This window comes from Nansenia antarctica (genome assembly GCF_963989245.1).
Source record: "Nansenia antarctica genome assembly, chromosome: 8".
NCBI lineage: Eukaryota > Metazoa > Chordata > Actinopteri > Argentiniformes > Microstomatidae > Nansenia > Nansenia antarctica.
Window position 1 is genome coordinate 41300651 of NC_137678.1, and position 17500 is coordinate 41318150.

Consider the following 17500-nt stretch of genomic DNA (forward strand, 5'->3'; position numbering starts at 1 on the left):
TCTCGCGCTACAAGAATTTATCATATCTCACGCAACGACCAGGCTTAAAGGCAGATGTCTGGGTGCATTTTGGATGTAAAAATTATGACGATAGAGATGAGCAGGACAAAAGCAAAGCCATATGCAAGCTGTGCGCAGTGGAGGTTAAATTTAGTGGAAACACCACAAATCTACGGAACCACTTATTGAGGCATCACTTTGACGTGAAACATGGAAAAGCGGATCCGAAACAAGCCTCGCTGATAAAGACGTTTGGTTGCAAATTACAATCAAATTCTCCGCGTGCCCAACAAATTACTACAGCGTCGTCAGTGTACTAGAACCACGCTACGTGTTACCGACACGCAAACAGTTGAGTGAAGTGATAGTCCCAGACATGTCCGCGCAGGTGAAACGTAACATCGCAACTTCACTCCAGCCAGCAGAGAGAGTTGCCATAACGTGTGACAGCTGGACATCCAGAGCAATGGACTCGTACCTGACAATCACTTGCCACTTTATCAGCGAGGCTTGTTTCGGATCCTCTTTTCCATGTTTCACGTCAGGGTGATGCCTCAATAAGTGGTTCCGTAGATTTGTGGTGTTTCCACTAACTTATTCTTACTGTATACTACAGTATTTTAATAATCATTGATTTTCCAATTATGTTTATTCCTGAATAAAATCTTCCAATCTCCAAAAAGTGAGAAAGCAGTAATGAAGGGCTTTAGTTTCATGGACATTATGGTTTACAATGTGTTTTTTTGTTCCCCAAAATACCCTCATCTATTGCACTATTTTCATTTTTATTTTGTATATACAGTATATATATATATTATGCAAATAAGCTATTTGAGACAGTCCTGAGGGTTTGTAGCCCCTTTATTTACACTGGCTGCAGTAAAGCACGTTAAAAAGCACTTTTTGTAGTGTCTGATTTAGCAAAATGTTGGTCAATGATGTTCATTTATGTTCCAATAAGAAGTACATTCATGTAACTGCTTTGGAGTCAATTCTTAATGTAAACATTGATATGTTTAACAATGCTACATGTTATAGGGTTCCTTGAACCATTTATAGCATTAGTTCTGAGAATCTCTTCATATTCAAGGAACATTGATATTGTAACTAAATCGAATCGGAATCGAATCGAATCGGGAGCTGTGAATCGGAATCGAATCGTTTTGGGAAATCAATACCCAGCCCTACTCCCTGGCCTGTTCTCCTCCTCTCTAACCCTCTCCCCTTCTCTCCTCCAGTACTCCCTGGCCTATCCTCCTCCTCTCTAACCCTCTCCCCTTCTCTCCTCCAGTACTCCCTGGCCTATCCTCCTCCTCTCTAACCCTCTCCCCTTCTCTCCTCCAGTACTCCCTGGCCTGTTCTCCTCCTCTCTAACCCTCTCCCCTTCTCTCCTCCAGTACTCCCTGGCCTATTCTCCTCCTCTCTAACCCTCTCCCCTTCTCTCCTCCAGTACTCCCTGGCCTGTTCTCCTCCTCTCTAACCCTCTCCCCTTCTCTCCTCCAGTACTCCCTGGCCTATCCTCCTCCTCTCTAACCCTCTCCCCTTCTCTCCTCCAGTACTCCCTGGCCTATGCGTGTCTGAAGCTGGTCAACTACTCCTTTTTCTTCTGGCTGCCCTTCTACCTGAGCAACAACTTTGGCTGGAAGGAGGCCCAGGCCGACCGGCTGTCTGTGTGGTACGACGTGGGAGGCATCGTAGGTCAGTGAGGCCGCCGGCTCCACACCACCATGAGGACACCTAGGGGTCACGACCTTTATCTGACGTTACGATGGGGATGGATGGAAAGTGTAATATCTCTCTCTCTCTCTCTCTCTCTCTCTCTCTCTCTCACTCTCCCACCACCCCCCCCCCCTCTCCCTCCCTCCCATCAGGTGGGACGGTCCAGGGCCTGATCTCTGACTATCTGGGGAAGAGAGCCCCAGTGTTGGCTGTCAGCCTGCTGCTGGCCATGGGCGCCCTGGTTGGCTACTGCCGTGAGTACTCACCACCACCACCCACCTCCACCCTCCACCATCCATACCTCCACCATCCATACCTCCACCATCCATACCTCCACCATCCATACCTCCACCCTCCACCATCCATACCTCCACCATCCATACCTCCCCATCCATACCTCCACCCTCCATTCCACCAGCCTCCTCCACCATCCACCAGCCTCCACCCCTGTACTGCATACACACCACCCCTGTACTGCATACACACCACCCCTGTACTGCATACACACCACCAGACCATGGTATTCTCTCTCTCTCTCTTCTTCTGGCTTCAGATTCCCCCAACGACCAGGTGGTGAACGCCGCCCTACTGGCCACCACAGGGTTCTTCATCGGCGGGCCGTCCAACATGATCAGCTCGGCCATCTCCGCAGACCTGGGGCGACAGGAAGCGCTCAGGGGCAGACAGGAAGCCCTGGCCACCGTCACCGGAATAGTGGACGGGACGGGCAGCATCGGAGCCGCAGGGGGGCAGGTGAGAATACACACACACACACACACACACACACACAAAAGAGGCATAGACGCATGGCCGCGTGCACACACAGAGACACACACAGAGACACACACACACACACACACACACACACACACACAAAAGAGGCATAGAGGGATGCACACACACAGACACACAGACACACAGATACACACACACACACACACACACACACAAGAGGCATAGAGGCACGTGCACACACACATGCACATTTACAATAGAGACTTGAGTACACACACACTCATACACTGTAAAATACACTCTGTAAAAAAGATGTAGGTCTATTCAGGCACCCCTGAAGATTGTTGTGTGTTTGTTGTTTACATGCTGTTCATTTCTCTCTGTCTTCCAGTACTTGGTGTCCCTGATTGAGAACAAGCTGGGCTGGAAGTGGGTGTTCTACTTCTTCGTTGTAATGGTGAGGTAACCCTGTCACAGCACAACAGCTCTTTCGCTTTCACAAACATTCACTTGACTACTTCTTCTTTTACTTCTTCATCCAGCTTTATCGTGTCAATATCTTCCATGAGCGCCACAATAATCTCTCACTCATTATTAGGGATGGGGATTGATAAGATTGTATTGATACCAATGCCAGGGTTCCCACTGGTCCTTGAAATCCTTGAAAGTTTGTGAATTTGAGGGAAAAAAAAATCAGGGCCTTAAAAGTTTTTGAAAATAGACATGGGTCATTGAAAGTGCTTGAATTTCCCTCTCTCTCTCTCTCTCTCTAAAAAATATATATATATTCAAAAATGTTTTTCTTAGCTCGTCAACTAATAAATACGTCTCTGTATTGCTTAACTTTACACATATTTCACAATGTATTGTTTTGCTGTTCCGTGATAGAGAAGGCAAGAGACCATCTAGTGTTCACACATTCAAGCCTCTCTTTTTAATTGTTGTCTGTGAGCGGATAGTTCCTATTATATACATTCTCATCTAGATCTGTCTCAAACTAAACTAAACTTGAATTTGAGGGAATTGAGTCTTGAAAGTCCTTGAAAGGTGTGTTTGAATTTGATGTTTCAGAAGGTGTGGGAACCCTGCAATGCCATTATCGATTCTGCTTGTCGGTCCGATTCTTTATCGATTCCCTTCTTGATTCCTGATTAATTTTCTGTGTGGAAAAAAAAAGTAGGCCTACACAGGTTTTCAGCGTCAACGCAGCTGTTTCATTATCTTAAGAGTCTCTGAACACAGTGTAGTATGTCTGCCTAATACCTTTTGAACATGTTCAAATAAATGACAATGCTCCTTTTCTTAAAAGGATATAACTTGGAAAAAATATATAAAACTGACTGATCAAATAAACAGTTCTTCTTTAGAAAAAGTAGTAACATTTGACACATTAACTTTTCAAAATGGGTATAATCTTGAACCTTATTTTGGTGAGGGTGAGCAAACAGAGGGTGAGAGGGCCTATTGAGGTACCTGAGGACGCCCCCTCCAACCACCCACCCCCACCCTTACCCACCCAACACACCCACCCATACACACACACACACACACACACACACACACACTCACACACACACACACACACACACACACACACACACACACACACACACACACACACACACACACACACACACACACACACCAATCGCATAAGGCTGGCTGTACCATATTCCACTCATCTTCATAATGGACATAACTCCACCATCCATACCATATCTGCCCTTTATATCTATAAATATATATATTTATATATATATATATATATATAATATATATATAATATATATATATATATATATATCTTTATATCTATAGATATATAGATATATATATGCATTTTATAATATATATATCTTCATAATGGACATAACTCCACCATCCATACCATATCTGCCCTTCTCTAATATATTGCTGGTGTTTCCACCCTTCCTTGCAATGATAATTTGACAGACATTAAAGTAGCACTCTTGTCATTTTTATTTGTGAAATGAAGCCACGCTTCACTGTTTCTTCCTCTCCGCCATGACTCCTTCTTGTTTCCAGCAGCGTAGACGCAGAGTCTGCCGTCATGACGCATGAGTTTTTGCAATGCACAAACTGTCAAAAACACATGCCGATGTAGGAGTGACGGCAATAACAGGACAAACGTAGTCGTTTTGCCGGTAGAAAAATAACATGCGCTTTATTCTCACACTCTGCATACGTACTGACAACAACCACATTCACTCTCCTCCCTCCCACTTATGTTACGTCATTTCACCCGCTAAGAAGCATGGGTGATGTAGTATCCACAAACATACAACAGTGCTTAAACATGGCTGGAACGCTGTGAATTCTAGCGAGTGGTCACTACACTGACATCGATAAAAGGAACCTCTGAGGTATACGATTCTGATCTGACAATTTGGAATCGGGCCTCAACTGGAACCGGTTTTCAATTCCCATCCATACTCATTATACCACCAAGGAGTATTACCGTTATATGATATTTCAGTTACACAGTGATGCACTGTGCTGTCTGTCTGTCTTATCTAAGGTACTACCTGTTCTTTCAATGTTATTTTTTCTGAGTGGGGCAGTCCCACTCATATGTTTTCTTTATTGTGATAGAGTAGAGATTAGACAGGAAGGATGGGTGAGAGAGAGAGAGAGAGAGAGAGAAGGGATGACATGCAGGAAATGCCCGTGGCCGGAATCCAACCGGGAACCCTGCGGTTACGTGGTCAACGCTTAGTCCACTACGCCACCTCAGCGCCCCGTAGTACCTGTTCTTGACACTGGTCCTGTGATGTGTGTGTTGTACAGACGGGGAGCAGTGTGATCTTCATCGTCCCTCTGATCTTCAGTGAGATACGAGCCATGTGGAGGGAGAGACAGGCGCGGACTCACCAGCTGTGAAGCCTTAGGACACTCAACGGCCATGTTGTTGTGCCTCACCGCCCCCCCCCGCCCCCCCCTCCCCCCTCCTCGGGGGATCATCATGTCCAGGTAGTCTGCCTGTCAGTCTACCTGTCCTGTCTGTCCATCAGGTTCTGTGCCTGACAGGGTTGTCTCAGAATATATACAATATGTATATATATGTCTGTCTGTGTGCAATCCATGTATGTATTTCATTTGAAACATTTTAAAAAACAAAAAAACTACTTGAGCGCCTTTTGGAAGGGAGGGAGGAAGGAAGTGAAGGGGGGAGGGGCCTCATCCTGTCATGGTCTCTGAAGTAAGAGGCCCCAAGCAGCTGTCAATCATTCCAATTAACTGTTTACTGGAGTGCTAAGAATGATTGTAACTCTCCGGGTGCTTTTAGTAGAAAAAAGCTATGTTAACGTAACACATACACGCACACACACACACTCACCCACATATACGAGCCTGCCACTCTTTATAAACTCTATGATTTTCACTCATAGTGCAAAGCACACACTGGTACTGTAGAATGATCTGAATGCCTTTGTGAACTTTAAGTCTTAATGGTGAGTCATAGAAACTGCACTCGTGTGAACTAATTTCTCCAAGTGGGTATTTATTTTAAATTAATACTAAGCATCAATGTAAAATGATTATATATATTTATATATATATAATGTGTATATAGTCTTCTCAAATGCATTCGCTACTGTGAGATACAGGTAATGATGGGGAATGCTGAAGTTATTTATAGTTTCATAAATAATGGTACGACTTTCTAAAGTTGAACTGGGATCAGTTGCTGAGGGACTGTAAGGGGTCACAAGTGCATTGTGGGCCGTTCCAGAACCTGGTCAAGAAAAGGAATGTAAAGTGTATTTTATCTGTTGAATGTATCTGTTCTTAATCTGTGGCCGATGTTTTGTTGTTGTTGTTGTTGTTTTATCTCCATATGTGCACTTTAAATTACATACCGTAAATGATAATTTTTTTCAATACAAGCGAATGGGCATTTTCACAATTGTATCCTAAGTCTTTTATTTCTCCTAAACACAACTCTGTATATGAAAGGGAAGTGAAAGGACATCTGGTGAGTTTCATCACACGTAGTAGTAATAGTAGTTTTATTTTAGTCCATTTGTTGTGTGTATGAACATAGAAAATACATAATAGGGCATTTAATGAAATGTAAAGGGAAAAAAATCATAAAACTTGACAAACAAGAAAACTAAAACTACAAAAAATGTAGTTCATGAGAAATGTATACCTCCTGGTTTTCTCCTATACATGGCACCACAGTCAGTAACTGACCTCTGTGAAACTTTGATATTGCAACAAACTGCATTGAGGCTAGATACAGCTCTCAGCATACTTTACATACAAAGATGGATACATAATGATGATTTTTTCAACTAGGGCGAATGGGATAAACATCTATTTTTGAGGCCTATGGGGAATAACCTGCTCGGTGCGCGACAGTGACAAACGTGTCATGTCTATAGTACACCACCAGAGGGAGTCAGACTTTCAGTTGAAATGGGTCTACCCTACAGTAACCTATATACTATAGGATAAGTAATAGCTTTTCCAGATGTTGACACTATAAATAATATGGATGTGTAAGGGAATGTTTATTATTGAATAAAAGCCAGTCAGGACAATACTTTGTTATATAAAATCATAATTTTATTAACATGTTAACATGTTCTTAACACACACTGTCGGAAAACAATACCAAAGCTCAACAGTGCACCAAAAAATGGTAATCGAATCATCCAGAAATAACAAAACGTGTAATTTTCCTATAGAAAAACAACCAAACCAAATCAAGAGGAAACGATTCTGTTTCCATATACATATTATTGTCATAATATTAAATGATTTTAAATGGGCATAACCGTATCAAAAACTACACAGATACCTTCCATTCATGCATACAAGGCATAAAATACTATGTTTTGATATACCTGGCTTGGACAGGTGTATAAGAAAAGCAAAGTATCTGTTGGCACCATGTGACAGACAGAAGGGCAGGTAGATACATGACTGAACAGATGTAGGATCTGCAATGGTCAATTTCTCTGGTTCAATCCTGTTTAAAAGTACAGAACATTTTTCGAGCCCACAGTCTGTTTCAGCCAATCGTCTGTTTCTGTGTCAGTCAATCGCGAAGGCTAGATTTTTCAGAACACGCCCCTCACATGAGAACCCTAAACCATGTAGTAGTGCAAAGACAGTTCCAAAAATAATACATAATCAGTTAGTTATACCAAAGGGCATTTGTAATTATTTCCCTACTAACAAAAAGATACAATGTCAAAATAAGTTAATATATATTTAATATATATATATACTTTTGTTTGTTTTGAACACGCAGAAAGACAGGAACATATAAACCCACATACACACAAACACTCAAGACACACAAAAACAACACGATTAGGTATTCTTAAATACAAAAAAAATAAGAAGAACCAAGAAACTGATAAAAGTTTCATTTATGAGGTGATGTGTGTAAACTTGCACGCTTATCTACCAAAGTAACGGAAAAACAAATAAAACACAAACATTCTGAACAATCGGAATCTGTACCGATACTGAGGCCGTTGGTTGTCAAGTCAACAGGGGAGTAGTTAAGATAAGGAGACAGTTCCACGGAACACACAAAAGGCTTGTAGAACACAGCCCATTTGTCTGGCCACACAAGTCCTTTGATTCAGGCTGAGAGAGATCACTGGGCCTATTAATAAAGACCATGCCCCCCCCCCCCCCCAACCGCCATCATCCGTATTCTGTTTATTTCTGGGAAAGTTGTCGGCCCAAAGCTGGCCAGAGAACTAGAGACAACAAAGCCTTTGGCTCCCAAAGGAGTTGGGTTTCCTTGGTTCAGCTCTGTGCTGTGGGAATGAGTGGGCCTCTCTGTGACATGCTGACTCTTCTACCTGATGGTGAAACTGAAGACCGAGACTGCTTTCTTTTCCACAACAGAAAAGACCTCGTCTTGCGTTGCCACCCACCCCCTCCCCCTCTTTTTTATAATGTATATAAATGTTTGTTTTGACTTTCTTCTTTCTTTCTGTCTTTTTTTTTTTTTTTTTTAAGAAAACAAAACTTGAGGTAGACAATCCAAATTATGGCTATTTGTCCAATTGTTCAGAAATAGGCATTCTGTAGAGAAAGCCATCTGAACAGTTGTCTGAGATGCATTGAGTATTGCACTGTGACCAAAGCTATGGAGAAAGATATACAATACATTTACAGCTACTGTTTCTGAGGGGTAGTTGGAGAGCAGTCAATGCCTTGACGATTTTTAAATATATATATATTTAAAAATGTTTTATATATATATATTCAAATGGCGTAGCATGTGTGAAAACCACAGACACACACACACATTCATTACACAGTCATAATCACGCACAGCAATGGAAATGTCTTACAGCTCAACTCTTAAAAAAAACAAACTTTCTTGCACTTACAGAATGCAACTACTGTTGTTCATTACTTGTGTGAGCTGCAACAAGAAATCCTACTAATGTCTATGCTACATTCCCTTCATAAAGAAAACAGGCATGTTCAAAACCTATTGGTTGCCGTTACACAAAGACAAGAGCAGAAAATGCTACGTTGTTAAAATATTTTGCTAACAAAGCCACATACACGGTATGCTCAGGACTGTTACCGAAAAGCTTTCAAGTATAGATTTTACAACCCTATAACGCGTATAAAGCAAAGCAAAAAGGACATTTATAGTTTTGGCTCTGTGTAGAAATATTTGTTCTCTCTCTCTGTTACCTTTTGTTTTATACAAGATGGACAGGGATACCAGATGGTTATAAATCTAAAGAGAGAACGATAAAATGGTGGAGTTTATGTCAGTGATTGGAATTGTTCAATCTCGAGCAACAGCTTCCTCTGACTTTGTAAAATACTTTGCTTAGTTTGCTTCTAAATACTTTGACATGACGCCCTAGCAGTGCTCTGAATATTACCAACGATAAATAAAGGACCATGATAATGATTATAGTTACATCATCTGTGTGGGTCTCTACCAAAGCAAGTACGGCTAGATGGCACCATTGCTGGAACGCTACTATTGACCTCTGACCTTAGACTAATCATAGTCGCGTTGCCAGTTTGACCCCGGGTGATGTTTTGACCCCGGCCCGTGGCCTCTGCTCATCTAGCTGAGAGGTTTGAAGTTGTGGTGTGGAGAGAGGCCAAGAATAGCCGCTCCACTAATCAATAACCCAGAGGGGGAGTTTCCCCCCACAAGCCTTCATCGTAATAAGATCTCCTCCTGGCCATCAGTAGCTAATGGACGAAAGATGATCTCAGACTAGCACTGTGATGCTCTGAGAAAGAGAGTTTTGAGAGAGTCGGGTCAGGGAACATACTCTTTTAACACAGCCATTTTGTTTTTTCGTCCTGATCAGAAGAGTGCACTTGAGTTATTTCACAGTAAAAATCAAAAAGCTTTTGACAACAACAACGTAAGCTTAGCAAATATACATTGATTATAAAGAATCCATAAACGGTATGGACCCAGGAGCTGTCTGAGAGGATGCTAGCTCTGTGCTGGTAACCAAGTATCTGTCAGGAGTCTTCAAAGCCCATATTGTATGAGGTTGGGTTTTTTGAACATGTACAATTGCTACAATCAGCAGATATGATTTATATTCATCAACGTGAGGTGATTTTACAGACAGACCCTGAACTCGTCCACCGGGTGGCGCTCTGCTGCTCAGTGTGAGACACTATTGCCGGGACGGCCCTTTGTGATTCAGGAACCTCGTCCTCTTCACAGTGTAGAAGTCTGCGGATGACAAGCAGAGAGAAATAAAACAGTTGTTACTACGTTACTAGAGCTGCCGTGGACAGAGGTGACTGCGCTACTGCTGTAGGGGGTCGTAGCGTAGCATCCGAGATCATAATGCTTCTGTTGTTCCTGTTGCTGACATTTTTCACTTTACTTAAGGCTGTCAATCAGTGGTTAATAACACCAATTGAGAACCGGAACAACCCCAGTGTAATTGCTATATACTTTTGGTATTTACAACACTATAATTCAAGAGGAGACCCTTAGGGCAGATGACTACAATGATATGTATTCAAGTTAACCTCTTGACACAGACACACTTAATCTCGAGGCACACCAACTATCTGACTTGACCCCTGAACCCTGTCCCATTCACTAACCTGTTATGGTGGCCTGTCTGTGTTTTGAGGCCCTGAGGCTGACCGTCCTCTTCTGGATCCTGTAGCTCCCCCTAGTGGTCACCTCCAGGTACTCGTCTCCAGATCTGCCCGAGGAAGGCGACGCCGCGTCGTCCAGCGCGACGTCCAGCGTCTTCTGCCCTACGACCACGGCCACCGGCGCGGCCACGCCTCTCTTTCCCCTCACACAGCTGCGGTAGAACGCCGGCACATCCTGGCACTTGAGCTCCTCCCATTCCACGGTGGAGCCCTGGGCGGGGCGGTCGGCGTGGAAGTCGAAGTCCCAGCGCGTCTTGGCCACGTCCATGCTCATACACAGCAGCATCTGTAAGTCCTGCTGGAGCTGCTCGTGGTCCACGGGCCCAAACAGGTTCCGCCTGACAGGCCTCGGGCTAGTGATCTCGCCCTGCTCCAACTCTGTTGATGATGATGCCATCTCTATGTCCCTGAAAGATACGGAAACAGAGCTTGTCTATGAGCTGTGGCTCAGGTATTACACACACACACACACACACACACACACACACACACACACACACACACACACACAGTCTGCTCAGCATTTACCCTGTTGGGCGTCGTTGAGTTTTATGTGATCAAACACATGTGTGCCTTAACCCACCTAGTAATTAAGTAGGTAACAGACTCCACACCACAACATTCACTGAATCATAACACTTGATCCCTGTAACTGTGAACCTGCTCGAGGTGCTGATGGGTGTCATAGGTCAAGGGGTCAAGAGGAAAGGTCACACAGAAACAACCAGGAAACGTATGGGGAATGTTCCACTCCACAGAGAATTTAGGTGTGTTGCCCCTTTCTACCTATGTATTTTGGAGGCTACATTTAGAATCCCAAGAATGTCATGCATTTGTTTGGCCGATTTTACAGTTTAACCAATAAGCTGTGTTAACATTTTCTTTCACTTTCCAGTTTTAATTTCCTAAGTCACAGCACATTGTGAATTTGCAATTGCATCATCTTAATCAAATCCAAATCCAATTTAGCCTATAGCACATAGGCCTACACTATGTGCAATACCATGAATCCTAAGTATCCTACCTCGATACTAAAATACTTCCAATTACATGAAATAACTACTAGGAAATAACTAATAAGTCACCAATATTACCTGAAGTACAGTGAAAACATGAGTTTCAACTCTACCTGCTGATGGTGGTTGCCATGCCAAGTCTATCCCTGGTCTGAGACAGTTTGCCTCAAACCGTCCTTTTTCTGACCTTCTTATCAGTGTTAGAAACGTCAGAACCCTCATTTTGCCTCCATAAAATACAGTTTTACCCGCCAGTGTATAACAGCTCACCACTGTCAGGGATAAGAGCGGCAGTAAAAAGGTGTGCTAGACTTACAATGAATTATTTTAGCGCCTTGGCTTATCAATTGTCGTTGCACAGTGTGCTTGAGCAAATGCAACTGCCTGGCCTGGGGCCCTATAGTCTGCATTGTACTCCCTCATACTCTATAAAGCGCTTTGAGTACGAGAAAAGTGCTATATAAATGCAAATCATTAATTCACAGTGCGACCGTTAGATTTGACCCATCAGATGCGGCAAATGGGTTGCAGACATAAAAAAAAGTCCGGCAACAGGCTCACACCACCTCCGAATTCAGAAAACACCATAACACATAGTTTGAATGAAACTACAGGAAATAATCCCATGTATGTTCAAATCTGAAGACAGTCTTGAAACAACATGGGACAACGGCAGGGGGTGATTAAGGGTGGGGGTTGGTTTGAGGGTTGCGCAATGGTCTGTCAATTCATATAGCCCATAACAGCAAGTGTTCATATAGCCTACTGTGCATCATTTCATATGAAGAATAATCTTTATACTCATACAAATAGGAGGACTCAGATTTGGCCTTTTCTCCCGCATTTGTTGGACCAAATTATTTGACCTAGCTAGTTACTTTAATAAAACAGTAAACACGCCGTGCTTTCCACCATCAAAACATTAGAAGAATATTAAGAATAATCATTATACAATAGTTCTGCCTTTTTCATCTTCTTTTATTACTCAGTTATAGTGAAATGTCGTATATAATCTGCGTGTTATAAACAACTTTCAGGGGAAACACTTTTACGACATTTACGTTTCCTTCTAGTTGAGTAACTTTACATTTACACAAGAAAAAAACCTGAAGATTCCAAAAGGATAACTGCCTATCTGTATCTCCATCTCTTATACCCTCGTCTAGTGAAAGTTGTTTGTGTCGAAAAAGTGGGCGCGGTATGCGAATGACATTAGCCTACTTCCCTCTGGGGTCGCCAGACCCACACAAACATCACCGATCTGCCATACAATCTGTAGTTCTGGCCAAATTCTCAAAGTAAATTATAGGTAAAAAAAAATAAACATTTAAACTCTGCCGTGCACTCTCACGGAAAGCAGTTTGTGTTCTTTCCACCAATTATTAAAATAGAATCAACAAGTAGTCTTGACGACAACAGTCGAGTATAAGCAAAATCACAGATTCAATTAGGCTACCCAGTATCTTTGACATGTGTCAGGCAGGCTATGGTAAATGTTACTCTAAATATCAGCTCATTCAAGTAGTTCAATAAGCAGATACAAAAGTAAGTAAAGGATACACAAAGTAAATTGAGAATATTACTAGGATACAAATATGACTAGGATACAAATATCTAAAAGTAAATTGGGAATATGCCTATTCTCAATTTACTTTTACATATTTGTATCATTTACTTAGGCTACTTTTTCTCTGCTTATTTAACTACTTGAATGAGCTGATATTTAGACTAACATTTACACATGCATGTACAGCTTTATATATTGTATTAAAACATTAGCCTACACGTAGAAGGAATACAAACGATGAATATCTTACCATCAGTTGTCAATAATTCTGAAACAACGTTGAAATCTCTCGTCTTGACTAACAATGTGTGTAGGTAAAGGTAGTAAACCACTCTCTTGACAACCGACCAAGAACTCAAATCACGCTGAAACTCCGTAAATGACACAATGATTGCGTCCGCTTGTCCCTTAGCTGTGGCTTGATGTTATGTAATGGACTTAGAAGGCAGTGGTGGGACCAACTGGTGGGACGTCCCACAGTAGTTAATCACGTGATAACATCAACAATCAGGAGGTCCTGAGAGTTGGACCATTACAGCCGAGACGTAAACAACACGACCAATGATCGGTTGATTTCTGATGTTGACAGATGGGCATTTCATGCAAAGAAAGATTGAATATGTTACTCAAGTCAAATCCGTGTGGTGTTTTGCACTCTAAACTAATGAAACACCATGCCATAGATATAAACAACTATCTCTTGCAATACTTTTTTCAATCAACAATTATTAAGTGAATGATTTTTTTTAATACTGCGCTTACCTTGTTGTCATCATAAGAGTCTTGTGCGTTCTGCGTGTTGTCAGGGTGATGCGCAGCGAATGGTTATTTGTTGCACTGCCTCTCGACTAGCAATGTACTTATCATTCACTTCAGGAACACATTTTTCCAAAAAAACATTTCAAAATTCCTGTTATGCTTAAAGCTTCACTTTTGACCTTGGCACGTGTCCAAGCGCACGTAGTCACGTTGAGTTGCAACGTGAGCAGGAGGAGTCACCCTACAACTCCATTTTGCCTTTTGTCCCGCACTTTGGGAAGGTAATTACACATCTCTCGCGGAATTTGGGCAACTTATGTAATCTACTTATTTGACCTACTTATTTGACACTTTGAGAAAACGGTGAACTTTTAGATCATGGCCGCAGATTTGAACCAGTGAACCAGTAACTGGTGCATTTACAACGTAATAGTATCATTTATACTTTTATGCATTTACAACTTAAAAGTATAATTTGATATTGTGAATGTATCATTGTTGAGGGAAATTAGCCTCATGCATAATGTAAATTAGGCCAATGCCTTTTATAACTACTTATAAAAATCAAGACACAATCTAATGAATAGGGCAGCCTAATGTTCATTGTAATGTTTGTGTATGTTAATGTTAATGTTTATTAAACAGCATAAGCTATTGTCATTGATTGTATATAATAGATCCACTCATAGAATTAGTGGATACTGTATAACTTGAATGTATCAATGTTGAGGGAAATTAGGCTCATGCATAATGTAAATTAGACCTATGCCTTTGTTAACCATTTATAACTTCTTAATACAATTTACTAAATGCATATTAGGCTAATAGTGCCTGCATAGAAGTCTCAAGAGGACATATGAATAATAATTCTCTCTCCTTCTCTTTTCCATCTCTTCACTTTTGGAACCAGGACACATTTCAAAATTAAAATTTAAAATTCAAATATCTCTGCTTCCTGAAGGTGACAAACAGTCTCCTGATATGCTTATAGCGTCACTTTTGACCTTGTTATGTAAGCAGGAGGAGTCACCCTAGAACTCAATTTTTACTTATATAACACAACAGTACACTTAGAACCCAGCATCCTTTATAGTGTACAGATACAGTACAGATCACATACTAAGGTATTTTCTATTAGTCTTGGTTATCAATTACAGATTTGAACTAGTGAACCAGTAACTGCTGCAATTACAAAGTCATTGTATTAGTGGATACTGTATAACTTGATACAAATGTGAATGTATCATTGTTGAGGGAGACTAGGCTCATGCATAATGTAAATTAGGCCTATGCCTTTGTTAACCATTTATTTAACTACTTAATAAACATTTACTAAATGCATATTAGGCTATCCTATTCGTTAGATTATGTCATTTGATTTTGATAAACAGCATAACCTATTCCTGACAGGTTGTCATTGTGTATAATAAGGACTATATGATGGAGGATATGAATAATAATTCTCTATCCTTCTCTTTCCTCCTTCCCTCCTTTCTACTGTATATCCTGTATTTCACAGGGTGTTCCATTATCGCCTGTCTGGACTGTGACATAATAAGGGCTGTTGGTTGGTTTGGAGGCCTTCCCGCCAAATCCCTTCAGTGAAGAGGTCGTTCCAGGTTTCCAGACCAATGTTTGTGCTATTCATAGACATGAGTCAGCTGGTGTTCTGTCCCACATTGATCACATCTCCGGTCACTGTGAATATGTTAGTCACAGCCTCATAGCTAATACTGTACAGTACTGTACTTGGCAGCATGTCCAATCTGGCTTCTTCTTTTTTTTTTTTTTTTTTTTTTTTTTTTACATTTTGGGCATTTAGAAGACACCTTTATACAAAGAGACTTACAAAAAATAAATGTTGTAAGTGGATCCTCTATCCATCAGTCATCATAAGAAAAAAAAATGCTATGAAATAATTAAATGTAAATAGTAAAAGTGCTATACAAATAAATTATTATTATATTATTGGCCATTGGCAGTTACAACGCCAGAGGAAGGATTACTTTTTTAATTATTATTACCAGTAGAGAAACCGTACATGGGGGTAGAGAGTAGGAAGAGCTCACAGAAGGGCCAGTTAAGGTGTAGCCTGAAGAGATGGGTCTTCAGTCTATGGCGGATGTTACTATATAAGAATAATAATGCATTTATTTTGTATAGCAAGACAATCCAAATGGAAAGAACAAGAATAGATAGGTAGGTAGGCCTACATAACAAGTGTAACGAAAGCGCAGTCAGTAAAAACAACAAGTGCATTCAATACAATTCAATACAATATAAATTCGATATGGTCAATGTTCACATAAAGGTTTAGTGTTGTCATTGTTCATTGACCCATTGCACACGGTCAAACTCGTTTCTTCCAGGAGTGAAGAACATTGATGGTTTTTGAGTGATTTCTACAGTCATAGTGACTGACTAATGTATTGAGGTCACCTTCAGTCTTGTTTACCTCCTACCTCCTTCCTCCTTTAGTAAATGTCTCACTCAGCTCTGCATCGCCATGCTAAACAGTCCACATAGTGCTCTGAATTACGCTGGTCAGGCCCAACCTAATCTAGGATAATCTGTGTATGCATCGTGGTTGGTACACATTGTAGTGTTTGAATTATCCCCAGCAGACAATGAGGCCCTCATCGTGTGCATGTTTGTGGACAGCGGGTTCCTCCTTTGTTTTCCTCCTTCCCAGTACTGTCTATTGTTCTCGGGGCAGTCCTTAATCCTCCTCTTTCTCTGTCTGTAGAATTTAACCTTAATCTTCTTGTTTCTTCTGTTCACAGTGTTGTTTAGCAAGCACAACACATTTAGATTTACACTCATTAACCTACTCTGCAGGACGGCCTCCCTTAATACAAAACACTTAACTCAAAACAGCCCCAATACCCTGACAGCTGTGTCGAATGTTGTTGTGACTCAGAGTATTATATAATGGGTTGTTCCGTATGATATCATAGAGAGAGAAAAAAGAAAGAAAAAACATGTAACTAATTATTTGTGAACAGTGCCATTTGCAACTATCAGTACAAGACAATGTTTGACATTGAACTGAACTAATTGATCAAACTCAGGAACAGGCAATACCGCACAGGGAAGACATTCTAGGGAGGGGCGGTGGTGGCTAGAGGAGGTAGAGTAGGCCTCTTATGATCGCAAGGTCGGGGGTTGGAACCCCGGCTGGCAACATGTCGAGGTGTCCTTGGGAAAGACACTGAACCCCAAATTGTTTCCTACAAGCGGGCCCCCATTGGTGTGTGAATGTGTGTGAATGGGTGAATGAGAGGCCATTATACAGTGCTTTGAAATAAGTGCAGACCATTTCCCATTCTAAAAGAGAATACTCTCTAAAGTGGCATTCTGGTTCTGGTTCGGAAGCTCTGAATGGAAACGCTCCGGCGCCTGTGACGCTGTGTGGTTTGTGAGCGAGGATGCCAGCGAAAACCGCAGAAGTCACATAGCTTCCTTTCTACAGGAAGTACTCATAGTAAAAGGGAAGTCGAGATGAACCACACAGAGAGGAAGGCATCAGTGCACAGGTGCC

General features: G+C 41.5%; 2 protein-coding genes across 2 annotated transcripts in view; one reads left to right on the plus strand and one right to left on the minus strand.

Moving 5' to 3' along the window:
• The window catches only part of slc37a3 (solute carrier family 37 member 3), a 14152-nt gene extending 7822 nt beyond the window's left edge, over positions 1-6330 (plus strand). Inside the window, exons 9-13 of the mRNA XM_080537448.1 lie at positions 1557-1698; positions 1872-1973; positions 2273-2472; positions 2846-2911; positions 5263-6330. Of these exons, the coding sequence (XP_080393574.1) occupies positions 1557-1698; positions 1872-1973; positions 2273-2472; positions 2846-2911; positions 5263-5355 (603 nt within the window). The 3' untranslated portion in view covers positions 5356-6330. The remainder of the gene's footprint in view (positions 1-1556; positions 1699-1871; positions 1974-2272; positions 2473-2845; positions 2912-5262) is intronic.
• A 3723-nt stretch (positions 6331-10053) lies between these two features.
• On the minus strand, positions 10054-11014 carry cdkn1d (cyclin-dependent kinase inhibitor 1D; the record flags this gene model as incomplete). Its single annotated transcript, XM_080538349.1, has 2 exons — positions 10054-10177; positions 10561-11014. The coding sequence occupies 2 exons, from the start codon at positions 11012-11014 to the stop codon at positions 10119-10121; spliced, it is 513 nt and encodes a 170-aa protein (XP_080394475.1). The 3' UTR covers positions 10054-10118.
• Positions 11015-17500: the final 6486 nt, after the last annotated feature.